The sequence below is a fragment of the Sitophilus oryzae genome, unplaced genomic scaffold, assembly GCF_002938485.1.
Source record: "Sitophilus oryzae breed Bouriz unplaced genomic scaffold, Soryzae_2.0 scaffold_1614_pilon_pilon, whole genome shotgun sequence".
NCBI lineage: Eukaryota > Metazoa > Arthropoda > Insecta > Coleoptera > Curculionidae > Sitophilus > Sitophilus oryzae.
In genome coordinates this window covers 1,397,043-1,424,789 of record NW_022146297.1, presented here as the reverse complement: position 1 = coordinate 1,424,789, position 27,747 = coordinate 1,397,043, and the positions used below count along the sequence as shown (strand labels likewise).

General features: G+C 32.6%; 1 protein-coding gene across 2 annotated transcripts; it reads left to right on the top strand.

Annotated features, from left to right (window-relative positions):
- Positions 1–121: 121 nt before the first annotated feature.
- Positions 122–22,127, top strand: LOC115880057 (phenoloxidase-activating factor 2-like). Of its 2 annotated transcripts, none has more exons than XM_030897178.1 (4): positions 122–318; positions 15,264–15,411; positions 18,083–18,272; positions 21,130–22,127. In XM_030897178.1, exons 2-4 carry the CDS (start codon positions 15,273–15,275, stop codon positions 22,070–22,072), a joined length of 1,272 nt encoding a protein of 423 aa, XP_030753038.1. In that variant the 5' UTR covers positions 122–318; positions 15,264–15,272; the 3' UTR covers positions 22,073–22,127. The 2 variants fall into 2 exon arrangements, with proteins under 2 accessions (XP_030753038.1, XP_030753039.1); XM_030897179.1 differs by lacking the exon at positions 122–318 and adding an exon at positions 9,067–9,199.
- The last annotated feature ends 5,620 nt before the right edge of the window (positions 22,128–27,747 follow it).

Genomic DNA, 27,747 nt, shown 5'->3' with positions numbered 1-27,747 from the left:
CTGTATCCGCCGCTGCCCGCTACTGATCACTATTTTTTTGAACTACTCCGGAGAGATAAATAAATAAACGTTGTCTTATTATCCGTGATTGTGCGACTTGATCGATGTAAACGAATGTTAATAAGCGGCGCATGCGATTTTTAAATATCGTATTCGCAGAAGAGACAACATCGATCGTAGGGGTCAACCGAAATCCCAAAGCCGCGCCGATTCAAGGAGTACCACTCTGTTCGGTCAGCCGTACCGCTTGTCCATTGGAGACAGCGACGATTTCGTGATTTTTGCATTGCGTCGCGCCTGTCAGTTCGACGATATCAGGTGAGTTGGGTATTTGTTTACGTTATTCCTTTTCTTCATTTATTATTCGAGAATTTAATCGCTTTGAATTAATCAAGTTGCAGTTTTAATTGTTTTGTTTTGTGTTGTTATAAAATATTTGTAATCTAAAGAAGTTAACAAAACATTAATGTAATAAGATAAGATTCTGTGTTATTTTCATCCATCAGTTTTTGTTGTCTTATTTGCGGTATATTTATAAACTATGACATACAATAATACTTAAGTACTAATAACTTGTAGTAATTTATTTCATGTTTGTTATAAAAAAATATTTATAATGTAAGAAGCTTTGGCTCAAGTTTCGTTTACTTGAAATCAGTTATGTAAGAATTATTTGTTTATTTAGTATTTGGAAGCCTATTTGAATAGTATGTCATAAAAATTGTTCAGCGGAAATGCATAATTTTTAGTTTTTCATACTTTAGAATAGCTGAAATCAGGGCTAGTTTCGTTTACTTGAAATCAGTTATGTAAGAAATATTTGGTTATTTAGTATTTGGAAGCCTTTTCATATAGTATGTCATAAAAAGGAGTTTTTTATTCACTGAAATTTTCTGCGGAAATCCATCCCTTTCGAGTTTTTCAACTTTAGATCAGCTAAAATCAGGGCTACTTTCGTTTAATTGAAATCAGTTATGTAAGAAATATTTGTTTATTTAGTATTTGGAAGCCTATTTGAATAGTATGTCATAAAAATTGTTCAGCGGAAACGTATAATTTTTAGTTTTTCAAACTTTAAAATAGCTGAAATCAGGGCTAGTTTCGTTTACTTGAAATCAGTTATGTAAGAAATATTTGGTTATTTAGTATTTGGAAGCCTTTTCATATAGTATGTCATAAAAGGAGTTTTTTCAGCTAAAATCAGGGCTACTTTCGTTTAATTGAAATCAGTTATGTAAGAAATATTTGTTTATTTAGTATTTGGAAGCCTATTTGAATAGTATGTCATAAAAATTGTTCAGCGGAAACGTATAATTTTTAGTTTTTCAAACTTTAAAATAGCTGAAATCAGGGCTAGTTTCGTTTACTTGAAATCAGTTATGTAAGAAATATTTGGTTATTTAGTATTAGGAAGCCTTTTTAAATAGTATGTCATAAAAAAATTCTGCGGAAATCAATCCTTTTCGAGTTTTTCAACTTTAGAATAGCTAAAATCAGGGCTACTTTCGTTTAATTGAAATCTGTTATAAGTTAGAAATATTTGTTTATTTAGTATTTGGAAGCCTATTTGAATAGTATGTCATAAACATTGTTCGCAAAAAAACTTCATTTCATTTTGGGGTTTAATTTCGTTTTTTTCTCGGTACGGTATTGATGTTTAAATTACAGTATCTCCTAGGTGAAGTTCATACCTACACAAGAAAAGTGTTTAGAATGTAAAGCAGGAACACATTTTCATGTAACTGATTTCAGTTGTTCTAAAGTCGGAAAAAAGAGAACGATGCATTTGCGCAGAGAAATTTTTATAATTTTGTGTTTGGGGAGGCTTCTATATACTGGATGTTTTTTTTAAGTGATTTCAAGTAAAAAAAACTTCACCCGAAGCTTTTACTGTTAAACCATCATAACTATCTATCTATCTATTCAGCCTCTTCGGTCCATCGTTGGACATAGGCCTCCCCCAATCTCTTCCACTCTTCCCTCTCTGTCGCCGAGCTCATCCGTCTTACGCCTGCATCCATCTTGTGCCTGCAAACCATCATAACATCATACATGAATATACTTAATTTTAGATTTATATTTTCTAATTAGTCAAGATATTTAGTTACTTGATCCGGCTTTCGAGTGATGTACAGGGTGTCCCATTTTGGTTGAAATCATACGGTATCTCCGTTATTAGTGAAGATAGAAGGGTGCAGTTTGCACAAACCTGTCTCACTTTTTTGTCAAACGGAAGATGCCGTAAACAAAATTTTCATAGCCTTCTTCGTTTCCGAGCTACAGGGTCTTTTTGAAAATTTTGCAATTTGGGACACCTCCTGTATCTCTGTTATTGTTAAAGCTATCGAGAAGGTGAAAACTGTTTATTGTAGAACTTTTTACGTAGAATACAGTGGCGTAGTCTGTTTTTCTACCAAAAAAATATTTTTGAAAATATGAACTAAAGTTATGTTTTTTTAAATGGAACACCCTGTATATTTATAAAGTATATGATCTGTCTTGCTACGAGCTTCTCAAAAATATATATCACTCTATATTTATTTTCACTATTTACTGCAATATTTAAAAGATTTTATTAACAGATCATATTTATTAGTAGGCCATGATTGATAATAAAAGAAACTAAAGAATTATTAAAAGTATACTGCTATCTGTCTCTTGTTTTATTTTTGGAGCCCCTAATAAATTCTTTATTTTTTGTTTCGTTTCTTTGACCTGTATACTATATATTTTTTTGTTTTCACTCTTGGCTTTAGGTCGTTGGGGTTGCAAAGATGTTTCTAGATTTTGTTCATTATTTTTTTATTTTGTGACGACGTTTCGACAGTATATGTCTTTTTCAAGCCTCTTGAACGTAGATTCTTACAGAGTTAAAATTTGTTAAACTGGACAACACAATAACACATATTAACTATTGTTTTTAATTGTTTTTGGACATTACACTTTACTACGAGCACGTACGTATTTCCTTGCAGATCGCTCTGTATAAAACACATTTATAGGTTCAATACCCGATGTCTACTCGTAGTAGAAAAAAAGTAGTAGAAGTAGAAAAAAAGTAGTAGAAAAAGTAGACATCGGGTATTGAACCTATAAATGTGTTTTATACAGAGCGATCTGCAAGGAAATACGTACGTGCTCGTAGTAAAGTGTAATGTCCAAAAACAATTAAAAACAATAGTTAATATGTGTTATTGTGTTGTCCAGTTTAACAAATTTTAACTCTGTAAGAATCTACGTTCAAGAGGCTTGAAAAAGACATATACTGTCGAAACGTCGTCACAAAATAAAAAAAATAATGAACAAAATCTAGAAACATCTTTGCAACCCCAACGACCTAAAGCCAAGAGTGAAAACAAAAAAAAATAAATTCTTTATATATTAGGGAAACTTAACTCTCTACCGCTATTTGTAAATCTTGGAATACGTGTATACGTAAGAATAATCTATCGTATCGGAAATTTTAGATATTCCTTTAGCTAATTTACGTGAAATATACTTTCAGCAAGATGGGGAATATTCCCCCTCATAACTATGGAAATATTAGAATACTGTTAAATTATTATTTTTCAAATCAATGAATTGGAACCAATGAACGCATATTGATAGCCTCCTTGATTCCCGGATTTCGCCGTTCTCGATTTCTGATTTTGGGGATTTTTGAAATACGAAATATATCGTGGGCACTACAACAATGTCGAACACCTGAAAAATGCTTTAATAATTCAAGATTTAGATATTTGCAAACCCATCCCGTTATAAAAAAAGAAAAATATATTCACAGTTTCAGTGGTAACAGTTATTTCAAAAAGTAAAATATATCAATCCCAAATAAATTTTAATATGCGTATGACTATTTTAGTAAATACCATTTTGATTTTTTTTGTTATTTATCACGGCCTACTAATAAGAACATGATATATTTTAAATATTGCAGTAAATAGTGAAAATAAATATAGAGTGATATATATTTTTGAGAAGCTCGTAGCAAGACAGATCATATATGATTTGTAAATATACAGGGGGTGTTCCATTTGAAAAAACATAACTTTAGTTCATATTTTCAAAATATTTTTTGGTAGAAAAACAGACTACGCCACTGTATTCTACGTAACAAGTTCTACAATAAGCAGTTTTCGCCTTCTCGATACCTTTAACAATAACAGAGATACAGGGGGTGTCCCAAATTGCAAAATTTTTGAAAAGACCCTGTAGCTCAGAAATGAAGAAGGCTATGAAAACTTTGTTTGCAGCATCTTCCGTTTGACGAAAAAGTGGGACAGGTTTGTGCAAACCGCACCCTTCTATCTTTACTAATAACGGAGATACCCTATGATTTCAACCAAAATGGGACACACTGTACAAATTCATTACAAATCAACCATTTCCAATTATGGTGTAGTCTCCCTTACATACTCTCTTTGTAGTCCATTGTTGTCTATTGTTGGCTATGCAGGCCCAAGTTATCCCAGCTAATTTCCTAATATCATGGTCCCGTCTCAGGTTCGGTCTTCCTCTAGGTCTCTTAATTCCTCATGGGTACCATGCTGTAATTTTTGTGGTCCTTCTGATATCTGATATTTTTCTTGTCAGGAGTCCTGCCTATTGCCATTTGAGAGATTTGACTCAGTGGATGACATCTATAACCTGGGTCTTTTGTCGTATCCACTCTATTCTTTTACGGTATCTTTTGGTTATTCCCATCATATTCCTTCTATTGAATGTTGTTTTTTCTTATGATGTCTGTTTCAAGTGTCCAGGTTTCGCATGCATACTTTAGGTCATGACTGGGAGTACACATTGGTCGAATGTTTTCTTCTTTAGATAGATTGGTATTCTAGATTTGAATATGATTGAGATTCTTCCATAAGTACTCCATGCTAACTTAATTCTTCTGTTGATTTCTGGTAGTAGAGATCCCGAGCTTTGTGTCAACTTTAAAGTGTTATATTTTTTTTACTTTTAGCCCTATTTTCATGAATTTTTTAGCAAACTGTATATAAATCTATCAACTTTAATTCATAAACTCAATTCTTTATAAACTTTAGTATTTGGCTTATTATACAGGGTTAATTGAAGGGTTGTTTTTTACCCTACTTTTAAAACATCCTGTGCAATAATTTCATAAGTTACTTTTCCTAAAACATGTTTTCTGTCAGAACCATGTCTCTTGAGCATTTTGTTTTTTGACTCATGTCATCACGTGCCTTGGTTAATTTTTAAGATCGAAATGGACTTGCCACCAACAATTTGCAATTTTTCCAACTATCATTACTTTATGATGTTACCTTTTAATATCACGAGGTGGCTTTGATCACTATTGTAATATCATGTCGACACTGATTATAGCTCTATATTAAAATTTAAACAACGTAAATATGTAACGATTCAGGCTTGGTTTTAATAAATATTAGTAACACTAAAAGAACTAAGGATATTTAAAAAAATACCTGTAATAACTAAGTGTATAAACAAACAACAAAAACTTTTAAAAAATACTCCCCTGGCTGCTATAACAATCTGTAGACGTCGGCGTCAGTTCATAATGTTAATGAGGCTGCAAATATGTGATATGTTTTCTCGTTCTTCTTCAAGGATCACGCTAATATTTATAATATCGGCCATCTTCAACAAGATCAATGACTTTTGCACAATCTTCGACACTAAGAACCATATTCAATCGTACACAGCAATAATCACCAGAGCCACAAGCCACCTCGTCATTATGAAGAGTAACATCAGAAAGTAACGATAATTGAAAACATTGCAAAATGTTTGTGGCAAGTTCATTTTGCTCTTAAAAATTAATCAAGGCATGTGTTCACATAAGTTAAAAAAGAAAATATTCAGGAGACATAGTTCTGACCAAGAAATTAATTTTTTAGGAAAATTTGCTTACGAAATTATTGCACTGGGTGTTTTAAAAATTAGATAAAAAAGCAATTCTTTGATTAACCCTCTATAAAAGTCAAATACTAAAGTTTATAATAAACTGAGTTTACAAATTAAGGTTTATATATTTATATACACTTTTCTAAAAAATCAAGGAAATATGTCTAAAAATAAAAAAATATAACATTTTAAACTTGACCACAAATTTTTTCGTTGCGTTTTTTTGCATCTGAGAGTATTTATTTTATAAAATTAATAATTGACTTAATAAATCCATTAAACATTATTATTATTATAAGCATCAAACATTATATTGGTTTTAGTTTAAAAAACACAATTCTTGTTGAAGTTGTTAAATGAATATTCTAGGAACTATTGGTGTTTATTCTATTTTTGTTTAATTTCAATTCCGTAATACACTCTTATGGATATATAGCTGTTTGTTTTTACGATCGAAAACTGATTTCTAATGTTTTTGTGGTTAAATTAAATAGGTACATATAGGGTCATTACTTTGAACCTGGCTTTTCATATTTTCACCGCTGTTTAGTAGATATAAATAAATAAGGAACCAAACATGGAATAGTATCCCTATTATGAAATACCACTATTTCTCAGAAACGTATGCGCTTAATCGCAAAAGGCAGTTACCTTTAATCTCCTTCAATCATTATGTACAATGTAGAATGTTTAGGAGGGGAGTTAATCATCGCGACCTTAGAGATCTATTGTGTGTTCCCATTTCTTGAGTTATAAGGAGTTATAACTCATCATACGTCTCAGGGCTTTAGCAAAAGCCAGTATCTGAGCTCTTCATCCTCGACATCAGCCGTACCAAAGTTTATGGCACGAATGGTCGTCGTCTCGGCGCACTCAGTGATAAGATGTTCTGGTGTTTCCCCATTTTCCCCACAGAATCTGCATTCGCCGTTGTTTCTCAGCTTCAGCCTACTGAGGTGTTTGTTGAGGAGACAGTGTCTTGTTAGAAACCCCGTGACAATCCGAAGATTGTTTTTACTTAAATCAAGGAAAACCTTTGATTTTTCTCGATCGTAAGTTCTGAGGAACATTTTCGAGTGTTTTAGACCGTTGGAGGACACCACATTCCAAGTTACGGATGGAGTCTTCTAGATTCTTCAGTTCCGCTTTCAGTTGGTTTCCGTTTGGAAAACAGAGGTCCAGTTAGTGGAGTGTTCGCTTCTTTCCTAGCTAGATCATTTGCTGTTTCATTGCCTTCTATCTCTTGGTGAGCAGGCACCCAGAGTAGGAGGACTTTATTTTCTTTGCCTAATTTGTTGAGCTTCTCTAGGCATTCTTTGATCAACTTCGAATTGATGGTTACTGAATTGATCGCGTTAAGTGCTGCTTGACTATCGGATAGGATAGCAATTTCCTGTTTAGTTCCTATCTAAGATAAATTGTACGCATCTTTCGATAGCGTAAATTTCTGCCTGAAGGATATTGGGATAGGTGCCCATTGGTTCGGAGTATTTAGTTTTCGGCCAAAATATTCCTATCCCTGTCCCTGTTTTGGTTTTAGAAGCATCAGTATACCACGTTATGGTCTTTTATATGCTGAGTAAACGTTTCTTCCTTCTAATCCTTCTTATTACTCAATACTACAGTGAGATCTTTCTCAAAGTTGTAAATTCTTTGTATGTCATCCACTTGAGAAGTGGAATTTTCCCTTTGAGGGTGTTCCAAGCCCCTGACCTAAAAATTCTCCCATTACTGTTTCCGTCAATGACCATTCTAATCATTGTTGCACTGGCATAACTACCTACGACAATGTGAAGTGGTGTTAGGTCTAGAATGACCCTCTTGCTGCTGTTGGACATGTTCTCAAGGCACATGTGATGCAGATACATGCCAGTCTCTGTACTTTACACAGGTTTTGCCTTGCTGTACGTTGCTCTAATTTTGTCTACCAAGCAACTGCTCCATAAGTAATCATGGGTCTTACTATCATGGTATACATCCAGCGCAAAATGTTACATATTTCCCGCCAGTCTTCTGCGTATCATGATAGCCTCTGTGGCTTTGCTGGTAATGTTCTTAATATGCCTGTTCCAGAGAAGTTTACTGTCCAGAGTTATTCTCAGACATTTGACTTCCTGTGAAGGCAGTATTTCCTTTCCATCTAGAGGGATTCTTTTCAAGTTTTTCATGCTTCGCTTTCTGGTGAATGGCACTACCGCGGTTTTATCCGAGTTGATACTCAGCCCGACAGTCCTGTACCGTCTCTCAGCGATGCGGACTCCTCTTTGGATAATATCACACAGGGTGCCTTCATGTTTCCCCCACGCAATGATGACTATGTCATCTGCATATCCTATGCAGTGTATTCCCGCTAGAGTTAATTCTTCCAATTCAATCATTATACTCACGTACAGGTTTTACCTTGTCAGTAAAACTGGCTTTGTAGCTATTTGGCTTTCTAGAATTTGCGAAAATATAGAAATTGGAATTAGGTATATATACCTAATTCCAATTTCTATATTTTATTTTTTTAACTTTATATATATGATACCTTTATATATTATATATTTAATACCTTTAGTTACGTAACAGAGGGTGCGATGTTCACTGCGATTCATGTGCGATTCATTGTTGCCAACCATGGATATATTCAGCCCCGGGGTTACCCATATAAAAATATAAATTATCCATTTTTATTATGCAGGTATTCCCATTTACCAGACAGTTAAAATTTTCAAACGTTTTGTTAAATATTTGATTCAATAAATAATTTTTAGTTTATATAATCAATTTACGTGGTTATTGTTAAGCACCTCATAATTAATTCTATTTTACGTATTTAAATTTGTGATTTTTTAATCTAAATTAACTTGATTGGATTGTAAACGAGACTCTAAAGTAAATTAACTGTTATTAAATTCTTGATTCATTTAGAAAAAAAAACTTCCATAATAATGCCAAGTACGTAAGATCTCTTACTAAGGCTAATAACTTAAAATTCCCAAACTACATGACGTCATTTTGTTGTCTGACCGAATGCTAACAACAATAATAAACAATTTATCAAATCTATTATGAAAGAGAACTTAATATATTTGCACACAATAAAATCATTTACTTTGTATTCTAGTGATAATCGTTTGTTTTTTCTATAATTTTCTTTTAAACTTATAATTTTATTATCTAATATTTTAAGTATTTAGTGCATTGTGGTACCTATATAATTATAGGATATCATCTGAAGATTAATAGAATTAAAGAAATAAGTAAGAATACGCGTATGTACGTAAGAGTATACCATATAAGCCTTTCATATACAAGGATATAAGTAAGTAACTATTTTTCTATTATGGTTTTTATAATATTCACAATACTGTCACTATAATTCAAGTCCTGACACAATCTTTTTCCATAGTCCAGGAGGTAGTGAAGATTTTCGGTCTTTATTTTCAAAATCAGACAACACCGATAGAATTATTTTCGGTATGTTATTCCAGAAATATATTAGATAGTAACTAGCAATAAATTTGCTATTATAATTTATATTAGCAAATTTCATATACCGGGTGCGGGTCAAAAGTGGCTCACATCTATAACTTTTTTATTTTTAATCTAAATTAACTTGATTACAGAACGTGATTTGGTAGGCTAGTATATGACATAAGTTAGGACTGATTGACATATTCAGTTGCTTTCGGCCACTGTTTCGCCGGAAATGACTACAACTTTTGATTTTTAAATGGTACCATCGGTATTTTGTTACTTAGGCTGTATTCCGTTGCAAAACCAGGCGATCCAGACCGGTAAACTACGGTAAAGAGCGGTTCCTGAAAAATATCGGTTTGATACGGAACGGTTTGGTAAAATACTGGAAACGTCAAATATTGACGTTTTCTAAATTTCAATACCTCTATTATAAAATTTATCTTTTATGCATTTTTAATGTACCTATTCTCTGCTTTTACGTTTGCTTCTTCTTTTCAATGGAGTTTAATATATAAGTACTTTATTAATATACTGCTAAACTCGTTAGACAGCTCAAATGAAGATTTGCAGGTCCGATATTAAAACAGATCAATAATAAATAAACAAATCCAATATTTATATTTTTATAGCTTTCTACAAAATATTCACAATTACTTGTTGTCTTGTTTTTTATGTTTTCTTTAAATGTTCCTGACTTTAAGAAACAATGGCTGCATGATAAGTTTAAATAGTCCTAAAAAGTAATTCTATTTAGTTAATGAAATTTATTTACTCCTTTACTGCCTACCTCCATTGTTTTTGGATGTAAATAAATATTATTACAAATTTTAAAAATTAAATGAGAATTTCACTCGAACTTCCAATATTTGCTTGATTTCTGTCACATAAATGATATTGATTGACAAACAAAACCAGAAAAACCAGCCTTCTTTCGCTGGTTAGTTTGGTGACAGTTATAACCGAATTTTTCAGGAATCGTGTTCCGTAATAAAAAACTTTCAAGAAACCGATAGAAACAGAACATAAAAGCATACATAAAGAACATACTTACATAAGAACATAAAAAATACATCCTTTATTCGATAGAAAATGACACACTGAATAGAATGAAAATGTCAATCATATTTCAACTTTTGACATTTTCGAATATGGTTTATTTGAAATTGCAACATCCGATTTATAAAGAAATTTGGCTCGAACTACCAAGTGTGTGGTATCAAATTATTTGTAAAAAAATGCAATACCAAATATGTTAATGAGCCACCCTCGTTCCATTTAAAAAAATTCAGATATGATTAAAAATACAATTTGGGCATCTTTTAACTTTTAACCGGCCAGGACAAGACACAAAAAACATTAGACGGTCAAATCTATTGTTTCAAGGCTCCTTGATTAAAAATTAGTATTTTTAACACATGATTGAAATCTAAAATACTATTTGTTTTAAGCAGAAATGTCAAAAGTTGACATATGATATGTCTTCTCTTTAGAGTGTAATTTTCTATCGAATAAAGTAGAAATATACCGAGGGTGCCATTTAAAAATCAAAAGTTGTAATCATTTCCCGTGAAACAGGAAGTGACCAAAAACAATTAAATACGTCAATCAATCCTAATTTATGTCGTATACTAACATACCAAATTTCGTTTTTTTTGTCTGAAAAAATAAAAAGTTATAGGAGTGAGCCACTTTTATGACGCACTCGGTATATGTAGGGGGAGGGGGGTTTCCGATGGATTGAGCCGGAAAAAATGCGCTAGAGAATACAAATACAGGGTATATTCCGGAAACTTCGGCAGCATATTCTGCAGATAAAAATAAGTAAAAAGTTCGTATAAATGTATGTCCTGAAATGCTTAGTTTCGGAGATACAGGGTGTAGAAGTTTCATTTTTATTTTGATTTTTTCCAAATAATTTATGAAGTAACGTCAATATTTGGATGAAAATTGATGTCTAGGGCTTTTGTGACACGAGAAACTTGATTTTGATGTCAAAATGACTCCTATTTGTAGAGGGCGCCACCTACATGTGTTTTAACTGTTTTGAAGAGTAATAACTTTTTGTCCGTATCTGTATAAAACTACTGACTGAAAAAATATACATTTCCATGACTTTCTACGTAAAAAATGTCTCTTGGTAAAAATCGCTACGAGCAACCGTTCTCAAGATATTTAAAATGGAAATAGTCAATACATGTCATTATTGACAAAAAAATAAGCACACGGTGAGTATATATATAGTTATTTCAATGTAATATAGTGTGGCCAATATGAAACATCCCGAAAGCCATTCCAGATTCGTCCAACGCTCGTCAGGCACGCTAAATTCGACATTTTGGGTTATACAATGCCGCTTCTTCTCCTCATTTAACTACCTGTCTTGTAAGTCTGGCGGGGTTTTCCTGATTGCAAATGACAGCCAGACGTGTATTTTCTATGAAATTATAGTATTATTTATCATGTGACAAATTTTCAAATCCGGGACAATAAGAACAACAATTTTGTAATTTTTGCAATTTTCAAGATGCCGTCAGACTCATTTGCCAGTTTCGTAAATCAGCCAGACTTGCTTTTGATTATAATGTATGGTAGTATCAAAGAATATTATAATTTTTAAAATATTCTTTGGCAGTATGAAATGGTACGTTGTAATGTAAAGGAATGTATTGAAATTTCAAGCAGGGGAAAATAAGGGTTACTGATTTCAAAAATCTGTAAAATTATTGCATTCGCAAATTTTCAGCCAGACTGAGTTTCCTAGCGATCATACTTTTATATATTCACCCACTGGGGAAATAAATACAAAAAGAAATTTACTGCCCTTCTGGACTACCAGATTTATACACCTTCTTAGTTGACTCGTTCCTTAGTCACTTTACTCTATGATTGCTATACATTTATTTATCTTGAAGTTAATTTGGTTTGCCAATTTTTGAAAACACGAAGAGTTTGTCTTATTTATTTAAATATTAGAAATTATGTGTCTTATTTATTTAATAACTCTACAAAAATGCCTATAATACTATGAAAATGTATTGAAATAGTTATAATTAGTCATATACCGGGTGCGTCTCGAAAGTGGCTCACCCCTATAACTTTTTTATTCTTTCAGATAAAAAAAAGAGATTTGGTACAGTACGTCTGTCCGTTCTGTAGCTACGAGGTATCCGTGAGAGGGGAAACTCTCTCACGGATACCGAGGGGGATATTCTCTCGATGTTTTTCGTAAAAAAATAGACGACGCGTCCTATCAATAAAAATTCAACAAATTTGCAGGTAGCCAATAAAATGAGTGGGCGCAGCGATTTGCGGTGACGCACTCGTCAAATCGACGTATAAAATATATTGCTGTTTATTTAAATGTTTTTTGTCCGCATTCCTTTTATAGACACAGATCCAGCAGATGTACTGTATGTTAGTATATGACAAAAATTAGGATTGATTGATATATTATATTCAATTGTTTTTGGTCACTTCCCGTTTCACCGGAAATGACTACAATTATTGATTTTTAAACGGCACGCATCGATATCTTTTTACTTTATTCGATAGGAAATGACACTTTGAATAGAATGACCTATCATATGTCAACTTTTGACATTTTCGCATATGTTTTGTTTGAAATTATAACATGCGGTTCATAACGACAATTTGACTTGAAATACCAAGTGTGTGGTATCAAATTATTGGTAAAAAATGCTTTTTACAAATATGCTAATGAGCCATCCTCGTTCCATTTGAAAAAAATTGAGATATTATTAAAAATACGATATGGGCATCTTTTAACCGGCCTGGGGGCGCTATTCTGTAAAATTGTCGGTATCGGTAAGTTATGACAGCTATCGGTACGTATTTGTATATAGTAAACATGTGTTGATTGTTGTTGTCATAGTTACCGATCGGCCCTATGACAGATATCGCAAATGTGTACCGACGAAAATCGGTATCTCTACCGTGCCCTTGTCAACCTCACGGTAGAGATACCGAGAGTCGTCGGTACAAATTTGCGATATCTGTCATAGGGCCGATCGGTAACAATGACAACAACAATCAACACATATTTACTATATACAAATACGTATCGCTAGCTGTCGGTAACTTACCGATACCGACGATTGTACAGAATAGCGCCCCTGGACAAGACACTGAAAGCATTAGACAATCAAATCTATTTTTCCAAGGCTCCTTGATTAAAAATTAGTGTTTTTAACACAGCCATGGCACTCTAGATTGAAATTTGTTTTTGAGTGAATATGTCAAAAGTTGACATATGATATGTCATTCGATTCAGAAAGTCATTTTCTATCGAATAAAGTAAATAAATACTGAGGGTGCCATTTAAAAATCAAAAGTTGTAGTCATTTCCGGTGAAACAGGAAGTGACCGAAAACAATTGAAAACGTCAATCAATCCTAATTTATGTCATATACTAATAAGCCAAATCTCGTTTTTTTTATCTGAAAGAAAAAAGTTATAGGGGTGAGCCACTTTTGAGACGCACCCGGTATAATGCAATTAGTTATAGCAAGGGTTATAGCATTCAAGCTAAATTAGATTACATCGGGAAATTACCATGTGCCACATATCTCGATATAACTTTTTTGTATTATATCTGATTTATATTATATATTTTCCTAATTAATAAATTTTTGCACGTTTGTTACAAGTGGCCTTCAAGCTACTTTATTAACAAACATTGCCAAGAACCTTTAATTGTTGTGAAATTATTTCTTAGGATTGTTTTCTCGTAATCGCATGACATACATTTTTATTATTTCTATATTTTTGTTTATTTGTAAAGTTCTTACGTTCTCTCTTTTTGATAAAGAAGAAATACAGAAATACAAGATATTATTAGTCCTATAGTTATTGGTTTGCTCCATGGTGGAGAATATTTTATATTATTATTATTTTAATAATTTATATGAAAAAATATTACTACTAGGGTTTTCTTTTATATTTTGACATAAAAACATAGTAGGCGGACATAATATCAAATGTCAAAATTAACTGTTTGAGACCTCTTTGTTTAAAACTGTATCTAAATCGAATTTTTGAAGTTGGCGAGTCAATCGAAAAATTGAATTAATCCGTGAAATTTCCAAAAATTAAGAATAAACTGCGTGGTCAAAGATTCCAGTACGTAGAAGATGCAGTGAGCGCCTTCAAGAACGTAATTTTAAAGGTACCAACAAGCGAGTGGAATAACTGCTTTCAGAATTGGTTCCAAGGGATGCAAAAATGAATTTCTCTTCGTGGAGAATACTTCAAAAAATAATAGTGTTTAAAAGATATCTACTGTTTTTTCTACCACTATACAGGGTGTCCCAGAAATAAATGCAAGTTTAACTGGTATTATATAGTTCAACCCCAGAAACACGCTTATGAGTTTTTTTCGCGAAAAAGAAATTTGAAAATTCGGAATTTTTTGAAAATATTTTTGGACCTTTTTTTTTAGTTTTTAGTCAAAAAACATAATTTCTTGATAATATGGCAACATAGCTAAGAGATTAAAATTATAAAAAAGATCCAGTGGTTCTCAAAAAATATATTTTTTTTAAATTTTCAAACAATGAAAATATTTTGTATTTAGGTCATTTATGACCCATACAACTCATTTTGAGTGAAATGAAAAACCTTTTTTTTGCCGATTTTAATAGCCTACCATATACCTATTGGTTGGTCGGCTAAAAGCATAAACGTCAGTCACTTCTAAATGAGAAGGAGCGAAATTCAGAGCCTAACTGAGCTCTGCTCTTCTATAGTTCTCTAGAATCCTCGTATAATTTAATTTCTTAATACTTGCCTTAAGAAAATCTATGTTTTTAATAGATCTAACTGTACTTTTATCTACACTAGTCGATATATGCGGTAAATTATTAAATTTTTATTTTATCTTTTTTCAGATAATTGTCATGGTATTACGGATATGGATCTTGCTAGTGTCCAGTTACCTACTGACTGTGACAGTTAACGCCCAAACTGAAGCTGGTAGCCTTGCAGATCTTTTAGCCAAAAATAAACAACAAAATGCGGAAGATAGTAGTACTCTAGGTAAATAATATAATTTGTTTTCTATTAACTTAGCTTCTAGTCCATGGATGATCTTCCATTAAAAATTTCTAGGAAATAATTAAATTGGAGACTTTTAAGTTCTCTTTCTTAAAAATATTTTCAATATAACCGTTTTTCCGGAAAAACCATCGGAAGTTGATAGTAAATCTTTTATTATACATGTTTCAATTCACAACAATACACTTTAAACATTGGACGCGTGTTTTCCAAGGATGGTAGATCACCAGTAGATTATTATATTATTATACCGTATGATCGAAAAAAACGGCATCCACTTGGCTTGGAATTGACGATCGATGACATTTCCCATATAATTTTACATACCGTGCTGGCAACTGTTACTTTTGGGTCGGCATTTACATGTGTGGAAGTAAATCGCATAGGGATCTTATTAAGTCGGAGTGAGAGAAATGCAACCGACCGACGCGACGCGCGACGGTGTGCTGTTGCGGCGTTGCCGATACGCCTTTCCCTATCAAGTAAAGTAAAATCACTATCGCAAACCGCTTATTTTTAAAATACTTTTTTTTTTCAAGAGATAACTAAATAAAATCATTAGGTTTGTAATGTTTCTGAGCATCTGAAATGGAATTATAAGGATATCGTTAAGGTGTCATGTTTTTTATAACGAGAAAACGTCAGTAATCGCGATAATTTAAAAACTGAACTTTTTAACACATAACAGGCCATAACTCAAGAACCACTTTAGATATTGAAACTTTTTTTTATTTTCAAGATCGGATATTTTACAATATGTTTACATAAGAAAAATTCGATAAGGTTGTTTTTTCCATTCAAAAATTGTAAACAATCCATCCATTTACTTTTAGAGCATAGAAATTTTCAGCAATCGTGTAATTTTTTTATTGATAAAGATTTTCACATACTGTCTACAAAGAAAATACAGCAGAAATATTAACAAAGTTCTCGAAAAAACTACAATCTATTATTTCTAATAGATATCGATTTTTGAATTCAGAGTTCTAATAGCGCGACCACTATCGAACACCCACTCAATTCCACTTATTTTTACCAAAAATGCAAGTGTTTCTAGCTAGCACTTAAAAAAAGGGAAAATTACAACAACTCGTTAATAAATAAACAAGTCAAGTATCACGAGACGTCATTAAATCGTGAAGCTGAACGCATGACGTACACCTTTCTCTAGAACTTTAAGTACTGACAGAGGTATTAGCTTTTTTCGTTTTCCTGTTATTACCGATTCTGAACCGTCCTAGAATTGTGATGCGTATGCGCAGAAGGAAATATGAAGACATTATTTCATTTGCGCATGCGCTGCAGAGTTCTAGGACGATTCAGAATCGGTAATAACAGGAAAACGAAAAAAGCTATTGATTGGGTCGACCGGTCAACTGCGACAAATCTGCTATATCCCCTTCCACGTCTCTTAGCGATGTGCACAGTTTCTTGGTTTATTTCATACGTTTGGCAACGTGTTTACTGTCCTCTCTTTGTTCAGTGTATTATAAACGCATTGTACTCTTCTTACATACGGAATTCTCGACCCAAGACTAACCTTTGCCAGCCCTTAGTATAAAATGACAGCGATCTTCATTTCATAGCCATCGCTGATGCCGTTTTTATTCGATCATACGGTACTAACTATTAGAATTTTGGGGGTAGGAACCTTTGGTGTCACAACACCACAAAACACCAAAACACTTTAATTTTTCACTGGACGCGCGTTTCGTTAACCATGTTAGCATCACCAGCAGATTATTTAAACTAAACTAATACCTACAAATTGAGCTTTGATATAGGTGCTAAGTTGGCACCGACCAAGTGTAGCGGGACTAGCAAAAGAGTCAAAACCAACAGGGCGTAACAAGGAACAGAGCAATAGAAACAGAGAACTCGAAGGAATTGGCCCATTATCTTTGTTCGTATTGTCTTTACATTTATTAATTCTGACGCCCTCATATGCATCTAATTGACTGTAGTTTGCGACTTCTTTAATTAATTTAAATTATTAGTATCTATACAATGATCTTTATCAAACGAGCAACGCAACCTTTATCTGGAGTACCATATCTTCTAGTTTGCCCATACATATTTCTGATTACAATCTTTACATGAAATTTCAAAAATACCCGACCTTTCCAGTGAAATTGTTTTATCTTTAGGATTACCTAATAGGTTGTTGTAATTTATTGTTAGTACTATACACATGTGTATTATAATTGACATTCATGAAAATTTTTACCATGGGATAACTCTATCAAACGGTAATGAAATATATTGTGACGTATCTTTTTCCACTCGAAAAGACGAATTTGCAGAAATCGCAAACTTATACCTACGTTTTCTAATTATATATTTTATCAAGTAATGAAGGAGAATATCCATTAAACTTAGCTACATTCCTAATGTAATTTCTTTCTATTTCGTATCTTTCATTGGTAAGTGGAAAACTAAGTAGTCTATGAACTAAGAAATTTAAACAAGCCCTCTTATATTCAATACTATGATAATACTCATTGGGAATATATCTGTGTGTAGTAGTATTTTTTTATTTTGCTATTATACTAGCGATGCTAACATGGATAGGAAGTGTTTAGGTGTATTGTGGTTAATTAGTGTTTTATTTGACTGTTGTAAATCCTGATACTATTTATATCTTTTCTATTAGATCCAGAAACCCAGAAACTAATAGACGACATATATTCTTTAAGTAGTAGTGGTCCTAGCAGTAGCACCACCACGGTTAGGACGCATAGTAACAGCGGTGCGGACAGCAACAGCGGATGTAATTGTGTGCCATATTATCTTTGCAATAATGGATCGATTAACACTAACGGAGAAGGAATAATTGACATCAGGTAGGTCACTTCTTGTATTATACAGCCAATATTTTTTTTTGAGTATTATCAGAAAAAGACATCATTCAACTCGATCTTAAAAAGAAAATAATAAATTAGATTAAATATTTTTAGGGGTTTCAGAAACTCCTAATAATTGTGCTCAAAAGCGATAAAAAATATAGACTACAATAAATATTATTACCTAATATTAGTAGCATGCTTCCAAAATACAACACTATACAGGGTGGTCCGAATTGTATACGGGAAATTTACCCTCTTACCCCTTACCCACCGCCTCACAGTGGGGTATTTGACACAGATAGTTGATCGAATTTTTTTTTATGTAGACCTTATAAATTATTGCTATTTTCAATTAAAGAGGAAATAATATGAACAAAATAAAGGATAATTCGTCGATTCTAAAAAAAGAAAGAAAAATCACTGTTCCAGTCATTCCAGTGTTTCCACGGTCAATGCCACTAATGCCAGTAGTAATATCGCAACTAATACTACAAATGCTACGACTGATCCGCGAGCAATGCCCATACCACTAAAGTCGCTACTATAATGCCAAATTGTGCTATACTGCTAATGGCACTAATGCGATCGCTTTGTACACAACAATGCCCCATCGCGGTTTACACCTCGCATTAGTATATCATAGAGGAAACCAAGAATGTTTTTCTCATTTTATCAGCAAAGTCGCAAAAAGTCGAAGTATTTTATTTTGCTGTATGAAAGCCCAATGTTTACCAAGTAAAACGTATATAGACAATATGTTGAATTCTTCGAAATGCGCAACTAAATCTCTAAGTATAATAAAAATGTCACAAATTTAATCAAATTTTCTGAACGCCTAACTTTTAGTTGCAAAAAATCGTTAGTATAGAGAATATCAAAATAAATAATACGTTTTTGTAGAATACATACCTGCAGCTTGCTGAGCCATTTTCAATCAAAACAATAATATAAACGTAAAAAGAGCACAAGAACAACAACAATTTATAATTTTAAACATAAAATTTAGCCATTTACCTCTTATCTGTGAGAAGTAACAACTTTGACGTTTCGTTGAAACAAATGAATGCAACTAAACACACCCATAGCAACGCCATTCATGGCAGAGATGATTTAACTTCGAGATCATTTACCTTTTTTTGGGAAATCTTAAACATATTTGCTTTTTCGAATTTCTATCACCTTTTTCATGCTAATACCCCACTGTGGCGCACATCACTGTTAAACAGTGTCAAAACTCTGGTTTGCTTTGTCTCAACTAGACCAGTAACAATCGAATCATACTAACGAAAAAAAAGATATTGTTTGTGTCAATATTTTTTATCGTTTTTATAATATAGATTTATACGTAAAAGGTGTTTTTTTATTTACAGCTGTTATCATCATACTATGTCATCATCGTATTATTGTATAGATTAATTTCTTTGCTTTGCTATTATTATTGCAATTATTTCAATCTTTGTTTCTCGACTATTCCACCACAATTTTTTATATTATTATTTGGAAATATAGATTTTTTATTTATTTAATAGAGCTTTGGAAATGTTCATGATTTTGATCACCATTTTTTGATATTGTACATTAATTATTAACATTATCATCAGTTGTTACAATTTTTTACCACTTTTTAAATAAATTATTTTTAATTTATTACCACCCTGTACCTCGCTAGCTATATGGTAAGGTTGCCAACTTTCAAAATAAAAAATAAAGAATGAGAGGGTAAAAAACTGTGGCAGACACATTTTTTGAAACCTCGCCCAAATGTTGTAAAGAATTTACCCGAAAGTTCTCAAGTAGCATTTTTGGAAACATTTTAGGTGTTTCTAATAATTGTGTCTGTTTCTTGTACAAATTGGAAACGGTATGCCACAAATAGGAAACATTTTCGAAACACATATATTTTATATGGCTCTATTACTTTTAGGGGAGATGTTTCGAAAAATTTTCTGCAATTTGTGTCCAAGATGTTTTCGTTTTCAGCAACCACTGTTTCTAAATGTGAAGAAACAAAATACCAAACTAAAATAGTCTGTCTGTGTGTGGATTTCAAAATGAAAACAACCATCAACAATGTCGACCTCCCTCATAATTTTTTTATCTTAAAATATTTGTAAAGGTTTTTTCGCATCAAAAATGTCTGGCAAAAGCAAATACTTCGTTTAATTTAATAATGTACTTTCATATTTTTAATGCCTTTTCTAAACTTTTAAGAAACAGATGTGGCTCACATTTACAGATTTCTTACTTGTTTTGTGCCATTGTTTGGATTTTGTCCTGCAGTTTTTGATATTCCTAAGGTTTTGAGTTTGGTGTGTAAAAAAGAGGATCTTTCAATACCTGTGAGAAAAGAGAATAGCATGATCAAAAATTGATATCCAAGAGGATTGTCCTCTTGGACGGTTGGTAACACTACTAAGGTGACGTTTTAATTCAGATGCTCAAAATATCACAGTAGTAATGATGATGTAGAGTCACTGTACACGGCATCTAAGGTATTGTAATTCTAAACATTCTTACAACAACTCACTTAACCCACTATCGAAGAACAATGAAGCATCGAAAATGGCTGGTAATTTAATGTGTGTCTTACAAGAGATGCGTAAACGAATTGCATAGATTTTTTTTGCACCTATATTGCCGTCTACATGGGAAAATCGGAATCATCATCCTCGTAAGGTATCTCATTTCCACCACTTTGAAAACATTTTATCAGAATTGCTCCTAAAGCGTAGATTTTTCTATATCAATTTTAGTTCTTTTCGGTAGAATACCATGGAAAAAACTTTGAATATCTTGAATAACTTTTAAATTTTTGCTGTAATACGTTTGAAAAACATTTTATATTTTGTTGCAGAATTAATGACGGTCCTTGTGCGAGTTACATCGAGGTTTGTTGCAACAAAGAAGATCAGGCTGAAAATCCCATCACGCCAACACCCCCGCCTGTTGTGAAAACCGGTTGTGGTTACCGTCACGCCGACGGTGTCGGTTTTCGAATAACCGGCGACAGCGAAAATGAAGCCCAATTTGGCGAATTTCCCTGGATGATAGCCGTGATCCAAGAGGAATCCGTACCCGGAAATAGCAACAAACTCAACGTCTATCAATGCGGTGGCGCTCTAATTCATCCGCAAATGGTAGTCACCGCTGCGCACTGTGTCACTGGCAAAGACAAGACCTTCAAAATCAGAGCCGGCGAATGGGATTCACAGCACAATAGAGAACTGTACCCTTACCAAGACCGAGACGTCCAAAGCGTTACCATACACCCCCAGTACTACGCTGGAGCTTTGTTCAACGACGTAGCAGTTCTGTACCTTTCTTCTCCAGTCGAAATCACTAAAAATGTCGAAACAATTTGTTTACCTCCTCAGGGGATTACTCTAGACCAATCCACGTGCTTTGCTACTGGTTGGGGTAAAGATGTTTTCGGACAGAAAGGAAGATATCAAGTTATCCTGAAAAAGATCGACTTGCCTTTGGTTCCAAATAATGTGTGTCAGGATAGATTGAGGACGACTAGGCTAGGGAAATTCTTCCAGCTTCATCAGTCCTTTATTTGTGCAGGAGGACAACCTGGAAAGGACACGTGCAAAGGTGATGGTGGAGGTCCTTTGGTTTGTCCAGTTCCGGGAGATAAAGAGGATAGGTACTACCAAATGGGTATCGTAGCTTGGGGTATTGGCTGTGGAGAAAATAATATACCTGGTGTTTACGTTAACTTGCCATTATTTAGGAACTGGATCGATACGCAAATGAAAGCTAATGGGTTAGATACTTCATCGTATACATATTAAATTTATGATTTTTTTAGGTAATATACAAAACTTTTATTAAATTTTTTATACAAAACTATTTCTTGTTTTATTTTTACCTACCTAAATATGGGTGTGACTTCAAAAGTACATCTAATATACCGGGTGCGTCTCAAAAGTGGCTCACCCCTATAACTTTTTGTATTTTTTCAGATAAAACAACGAGATTTGGTATGTTAGTATATGACATAAATTAGGATTGATTGACATGTTCAATTGTTTTCGGTTAGACCGGAAAGTAAAAAAATATCGAGGGTGTCATTTAAAAATCAAAAGTTGTAGTCATTTCTGGTGAAACCGGAAGTGATCGAAAACAATTGAATACGTCAATCAATCCCAATTTATGTCATATACTAACATACCAAATCTCGTTGTTTTATCTGAAAAAATAAAAAAAATATAGGGGTGAGCCACTTTTGAGACGCACCCGGTATACAATTCTCGTATCACAGTTTTCTCGCTTACTCCTCGGTAAACAAACAACCCTAAAAATAAAGTACATACAACCCTAAGTCAAACAAAGTACATACAACCATATAGTCTTCATAAGAAACATATCCCAAAACTGTTGCTTTTCGTATGATAGTTTTATTGTATTAGTACCTCTTGTATATGAATATATAAACAAGGTTCATATAAATCTTAACAATATGGAATATGAAATTAGTAGAAGGTAGGTTTTTGATCTTTCGCAGAACGCGAACAATAAAACAACTTTCATAATTGTGTATTCAGGGTATAGTCTGTGGAATTAGCTATATTTTGCGAATCTTTGTACTTTTCACTAGTTTTCACTAATAAATACGGTTTTACCAGACCGGCAAATTCAAGGATAGATATGATGCGTAACCGTTTGTTTAAAAGACACAGATATCGGACTTGTGTTGCATCCTGTTCATAAAATGAGGATGCGTAATGTCAATAGTTATTGTTCTTAAGGAGCACACAGCTAAATATTATCTAAAAAATTGACGATGTTAGTATGTTATCAAAATTAAATGAAGTCAAAAAATGTCTCAGTCATTAATAAAAGAACTCAAAGTAAAGCATTATGCCACTAACTTCTAGCAGCATGTATTATACAGGGTGGGTCTTAAATAAGTGCAAATAAATATTTTTATTTTTTTTATAATTTAAAAAAACATAATATTTTGGTAATAAGGAAACATAGATAGATTAAATTTACAAGAAAGAAAACCCAGAAAAGTTTCAGTGGTTCTCAAAATTTAAGCAAAAAATATATATTTTTTTATTTTCAAAGTAAAATAACTAGGTTATATTGGACCTGTTTCTTTTATCGACATCTACCGCCTCTAAGAGCGTTGAAAATATTTGCACTTGTTTTTAAGATAACATTCTCCCTCTTGGGTTATGATTATGTCAACTGATAAATGTCAATAAACTGGCAACTATACATGCACATAAGTCGAAGTATTGTATAGTAACATAAAGGATATTTGTTTAGGTTTTCGATCTCTGACATGGTTTCCTAAAAAATGGTTTTGCTGTTTGCTCTATTTCTGCTGCCTGGACAATTATTGAAGAGAGATAATGCATTTTTATCAAAACAACTATTTTACTAAAAATGTCAAATTTTAATAATTTGAAAATTCCAGTGTAGGTATTACGGTTGGGGGTTAAAGCATTTGTATGTTACAACAGCAAAATAAAACACTAATTCACCACAATATACCAAAACACTTTACTTTTTACTTTTAAACACTGGATGTGCATTTCGCTAACCATGTTAGCATTATCAGCACATGATTATAAGTTTAATCATCTGCACCAATAAGTCTTAATCATCTGCTGATGATGCTAACATAGTTAGCGAAACGCGCTTCCGGTGTTTAACGTTTAGTAAAGTGTTTTGGTGTATTCTGGTGAATTTGTGTTTTATTTTGCTATTCCAATTCTAACTAAATTTATTATTTTTTTACCAGTCCGTGATTAATTATTATTTCTTTCACGACCCTTCATGTTAAGTAAGTATGTAAATTAAATCTTAGAAAACTGACTTAAGATCATTTATTCATTTTAAAATAATATGCAAATTTCGTCCTTGTTCTACATATACATATAAAGTAGCAATAAAGTAATATAGGTATTATAAACTATAAGAAATTTAAGTGAAATTTTTAAGAATATAATCTAAACAAAAAATATAAATTTAAGTTTTAATTTTAGGATGACCTATATGCATAAAATTAAATATTGTATTGAGACTATAGTTCATTTGGTTATCAATTCCGTTAAAAACAAATTTTGGTTTACAAATACATCTTTATTTGATAACAATACCAACTTTCATTGCTTTATGCATTTTGTTAATCAATACAGAATTTATACAAAATATATTTTTAAAGTATGATTTTAAATACTTTTGGTTCTGCTTTTTTAATACTAAATAACTTCATTTCTATTTATAACAACAAATAAATAAATAACACGTGTTAATTTGTATTAAGTACACTTATTTCCACATTATTATTTTTTTTTTCATAAAATGACTTTTTTGCAATCAATAATGCATATATGTTTTACTAAAAAACGTAATCAGCACGTAGAAAATTTAAAATTCCATTTTAAAACTAAAACTAAAAAAATGTATAATTTAATTTGATTTATATATCTTTATATTTAGCTGATTGTTCAGAGGCGTAGAAACTTTTAATTTTAAAAAATAATAAACGGCATATATATTTATTTGTAAAGAAATAAAATGTGGTAAACAAATATCCGTATTTTTTTTTCAAACGAGTAGAATTTTTTGATTGCTCATACAATATATGTATACTAATTTACAAGAAATAATTTGGTACTAATTTACAAATTAATTTAATATAATAAGTACGTAATTCCAGTCTAGTCAGCGTATTTAGAGAGAATACGTACCTGAATCAAATGAGATTTTAATGATGTACGAGAGTTTACTTAATTGACATATACATGTGTTAATTTGCTTTTCTATACCTTTTAATTTTTTGTTATAGACACGTTTTTTATGTGTATAAATAGTCGATGAATACACAATTTATATGGTAAGATAAGTGATAGTTCGGCCAGTGGCGCAACTAGACATCATAGAGGACATCATAGACTTTTAGGGGGGCTCAAGTCTTTTGGGGTGAATTTTAAATGACACTAACCATCAGGAGGCTAAATTTGTGGTTGGGCGGACAAGCTCACCCTAGCCCTCCTCTTGCTGCGTTACTGGCTCTGGCGCTTTCGTATATATCATATAAGGGGGCGTCCATAAATTACGTAACGCGTTTTTAAGGATTTTTTGCCTCCTTTTTCTACTGGTGAGATGTCGCCGATCGATTTGTTTCGATCCCTTTCGACGAATCTTCACATGAGATTTCCAATAATATAAATACTGATACAATAATCATGAAAACCTCTCATATCAGCTATGATAATATACCACGTTTTAGAAAGATAATATTACAATGAAAAAATAAAGGTAGAACCCGTTGACCTAGTTTTCGATTTGAGAGGCATGGATAGTGTGGATAATATATATACACACAACCAAACTTATATGGAATCACCTATTATTTCCCATAATTTTTGAGATGTATGAAAATTTTCTCTTTATGAATAAAACTCAGTCCTTACCAATGACCTTTAATGAAAAATAATCCATATAGCAATAAAAAAATAATCAGTTCCCAAAATAAACAAAATGGTATTTTTTTGGTTTCTGAAACGAAATTAAGATTTAAATTTTTAATGGCCAAAAAGCTTAAACAAAAAGAAAATTGGTAATTTTAATATTCTTTGTTGCCACCTCTAGCCCTTATGCAAGCTTCTATCCGCGCTGGCATGCTTCTTGTTAAATTATCCACGTTGTCTTGGGGTATGTTTTCCCATTATGCTAATGCTGCATCAATAAGCTGTGCGATATTTCCTGGATTGTTTCGACGAGCCCTAACCCTTCTTTTGAGCTAGTCCCACAAGTGTTCGATAGGGTTTAGATCTGGTAAATAGGCAGGCCAGTCCAAAACTATGACAAATTCCATTTCAATACGTTCTCTAGTCACTCTGCTGGTATGCGGAAGTGCACTATCGAGCATGAAATTAAAATTATCCCCAATTGCAGCTCTCCACAGACTAACGATTGGTTCTAGCACCAAATCAACATATCTCCGACCCGTTAAAATTTGTTGAAGTGGTAACAATGGAGTTTTTGCTCCTAGTATAATACCTCCCCAGAAAATTACAGTTCCTCCTTTATATCTTGGTACAGATTTGGCAGCCTGAAGTCTCGCTCGTCTTCCTGGAGTTCTAAGAACCCGAATTCAATGGTTATCTGATCTTAGGCCAATTCTGCTCTCATCCGAAAAAAAGAACATTTTGCCAATTCTCAGTTGTCCAGTTTTGATGTGAAGGCATCAATTTAGCCGGTCAATTTTATTTTGCCGAGATAACTGTAGGATCCGTAACTCTTTCCTACTGTAAAACCCTCGTGCACGAAGACTGTTTCTTATGGTTTCAACTGAAATGTTCACACTTGTAGCTGCCAGAAGTTCTCTTTGTAGCTCTGGATGAGAAACATTGGGATTTATTCTAGCAATTTAGCACACAAGGCGGTCTTGTTGTTCAGTTGAGACTCTTTGGCGAATTTGTATGGGCCTATCCTTGTGTGTTCCTAATACCAAGTATCTTGCATATGTTCTCGATACAACACCCTGGGTAACGCCTACTATCTCTGCTACGTCTCTCTGGAGCATTCCTTGTTCGGTGAGAGCAATAATTCTTACCCTCTGTACATTTATTAATCCAACATAAGGCATTTTTAAAATTTTTTGGATTGAATGAAAATTACCGGACAATCGTGATTTTTACTAGGGTAGTGGAACCAATAATGGCCACATTAAGCTTCATGAAATTTGTAATTGCATGAATAATACATACGAATAAAGTTAGTGTGGTTTGTTCATATATATAATTCAAGTTCATAATCTGCTCTTTAATTGCCCAAGGCATGTAATCTTTAAAATTGAATTATATTGTTATTAAAAAATATTGGATTTTGGATGCCCACTACCCCAAAAATGGACACACAAATTTTTGTTAGATCCTAGTTTGGACAGTCATAGATCCAGTAATGGACGTGACTTTCTAAAGTGATTTTCATAAGGATATTTTTAAGTAAGATATTGGGATACTGAAGATTTTTTTTCAAATCTATTCAATATTAATTGATTTACGAAATAAAACTATTAATCGATTTTTTGCTCACATTTATTAATATTCAAAAGATTTCAAATCATTACATACTACTTATGGTTAGTACATGGAAGAAAACAACATTGTATTGACAATATGATTTGTACTTGTAAAGGTAAAAAATGTAAACCACAGTAAAAAATAATTTAACTTCTAATTTATAAAGTACGCCTGACATGATACCATAACATCAGTATTTTTTCTGATATACATATCTAGCCTTGGAATTTAAGACACCTACAAATCTTCTTCTACATTATCCCAACTTTCACTTATATCACTATCGCTACTGTCTAAAGTGATTCCACAGTCTTCACATACAAACTCCGATTCATCTTCAGAATCAGAAATACCAAGTCCTAGTGTATTTATATGTTTTGTTGGAACACAAATTCTGTGTATCTTATTTGAACAACTAATAC

Excerpts from the sequence above, each read along its gene's own strand:
- LOC115880057 (XM_030897178.1), top strand. The coding sequence starts at position 15,273 with ATGGTATTACGGATATGGATCTTGCTAGTGTCCAGTTACCTACTGACT. Across the intron at positions 15,412-18,082 it reads GGAAGATAGTAGTACTCTAG|ATCCAGAAACCCAGAAACTA; the intron begins GTAAATAATATA and ends CTTTTCTATTAG. Across the intron at positions 18,273-21,129 it reads GAAGGAATAATTGACATCAG|AATTAATGACGGTCCTTGTG; the intron begins GTAGGTCACTTC and ends ATTTTGTTGCAG.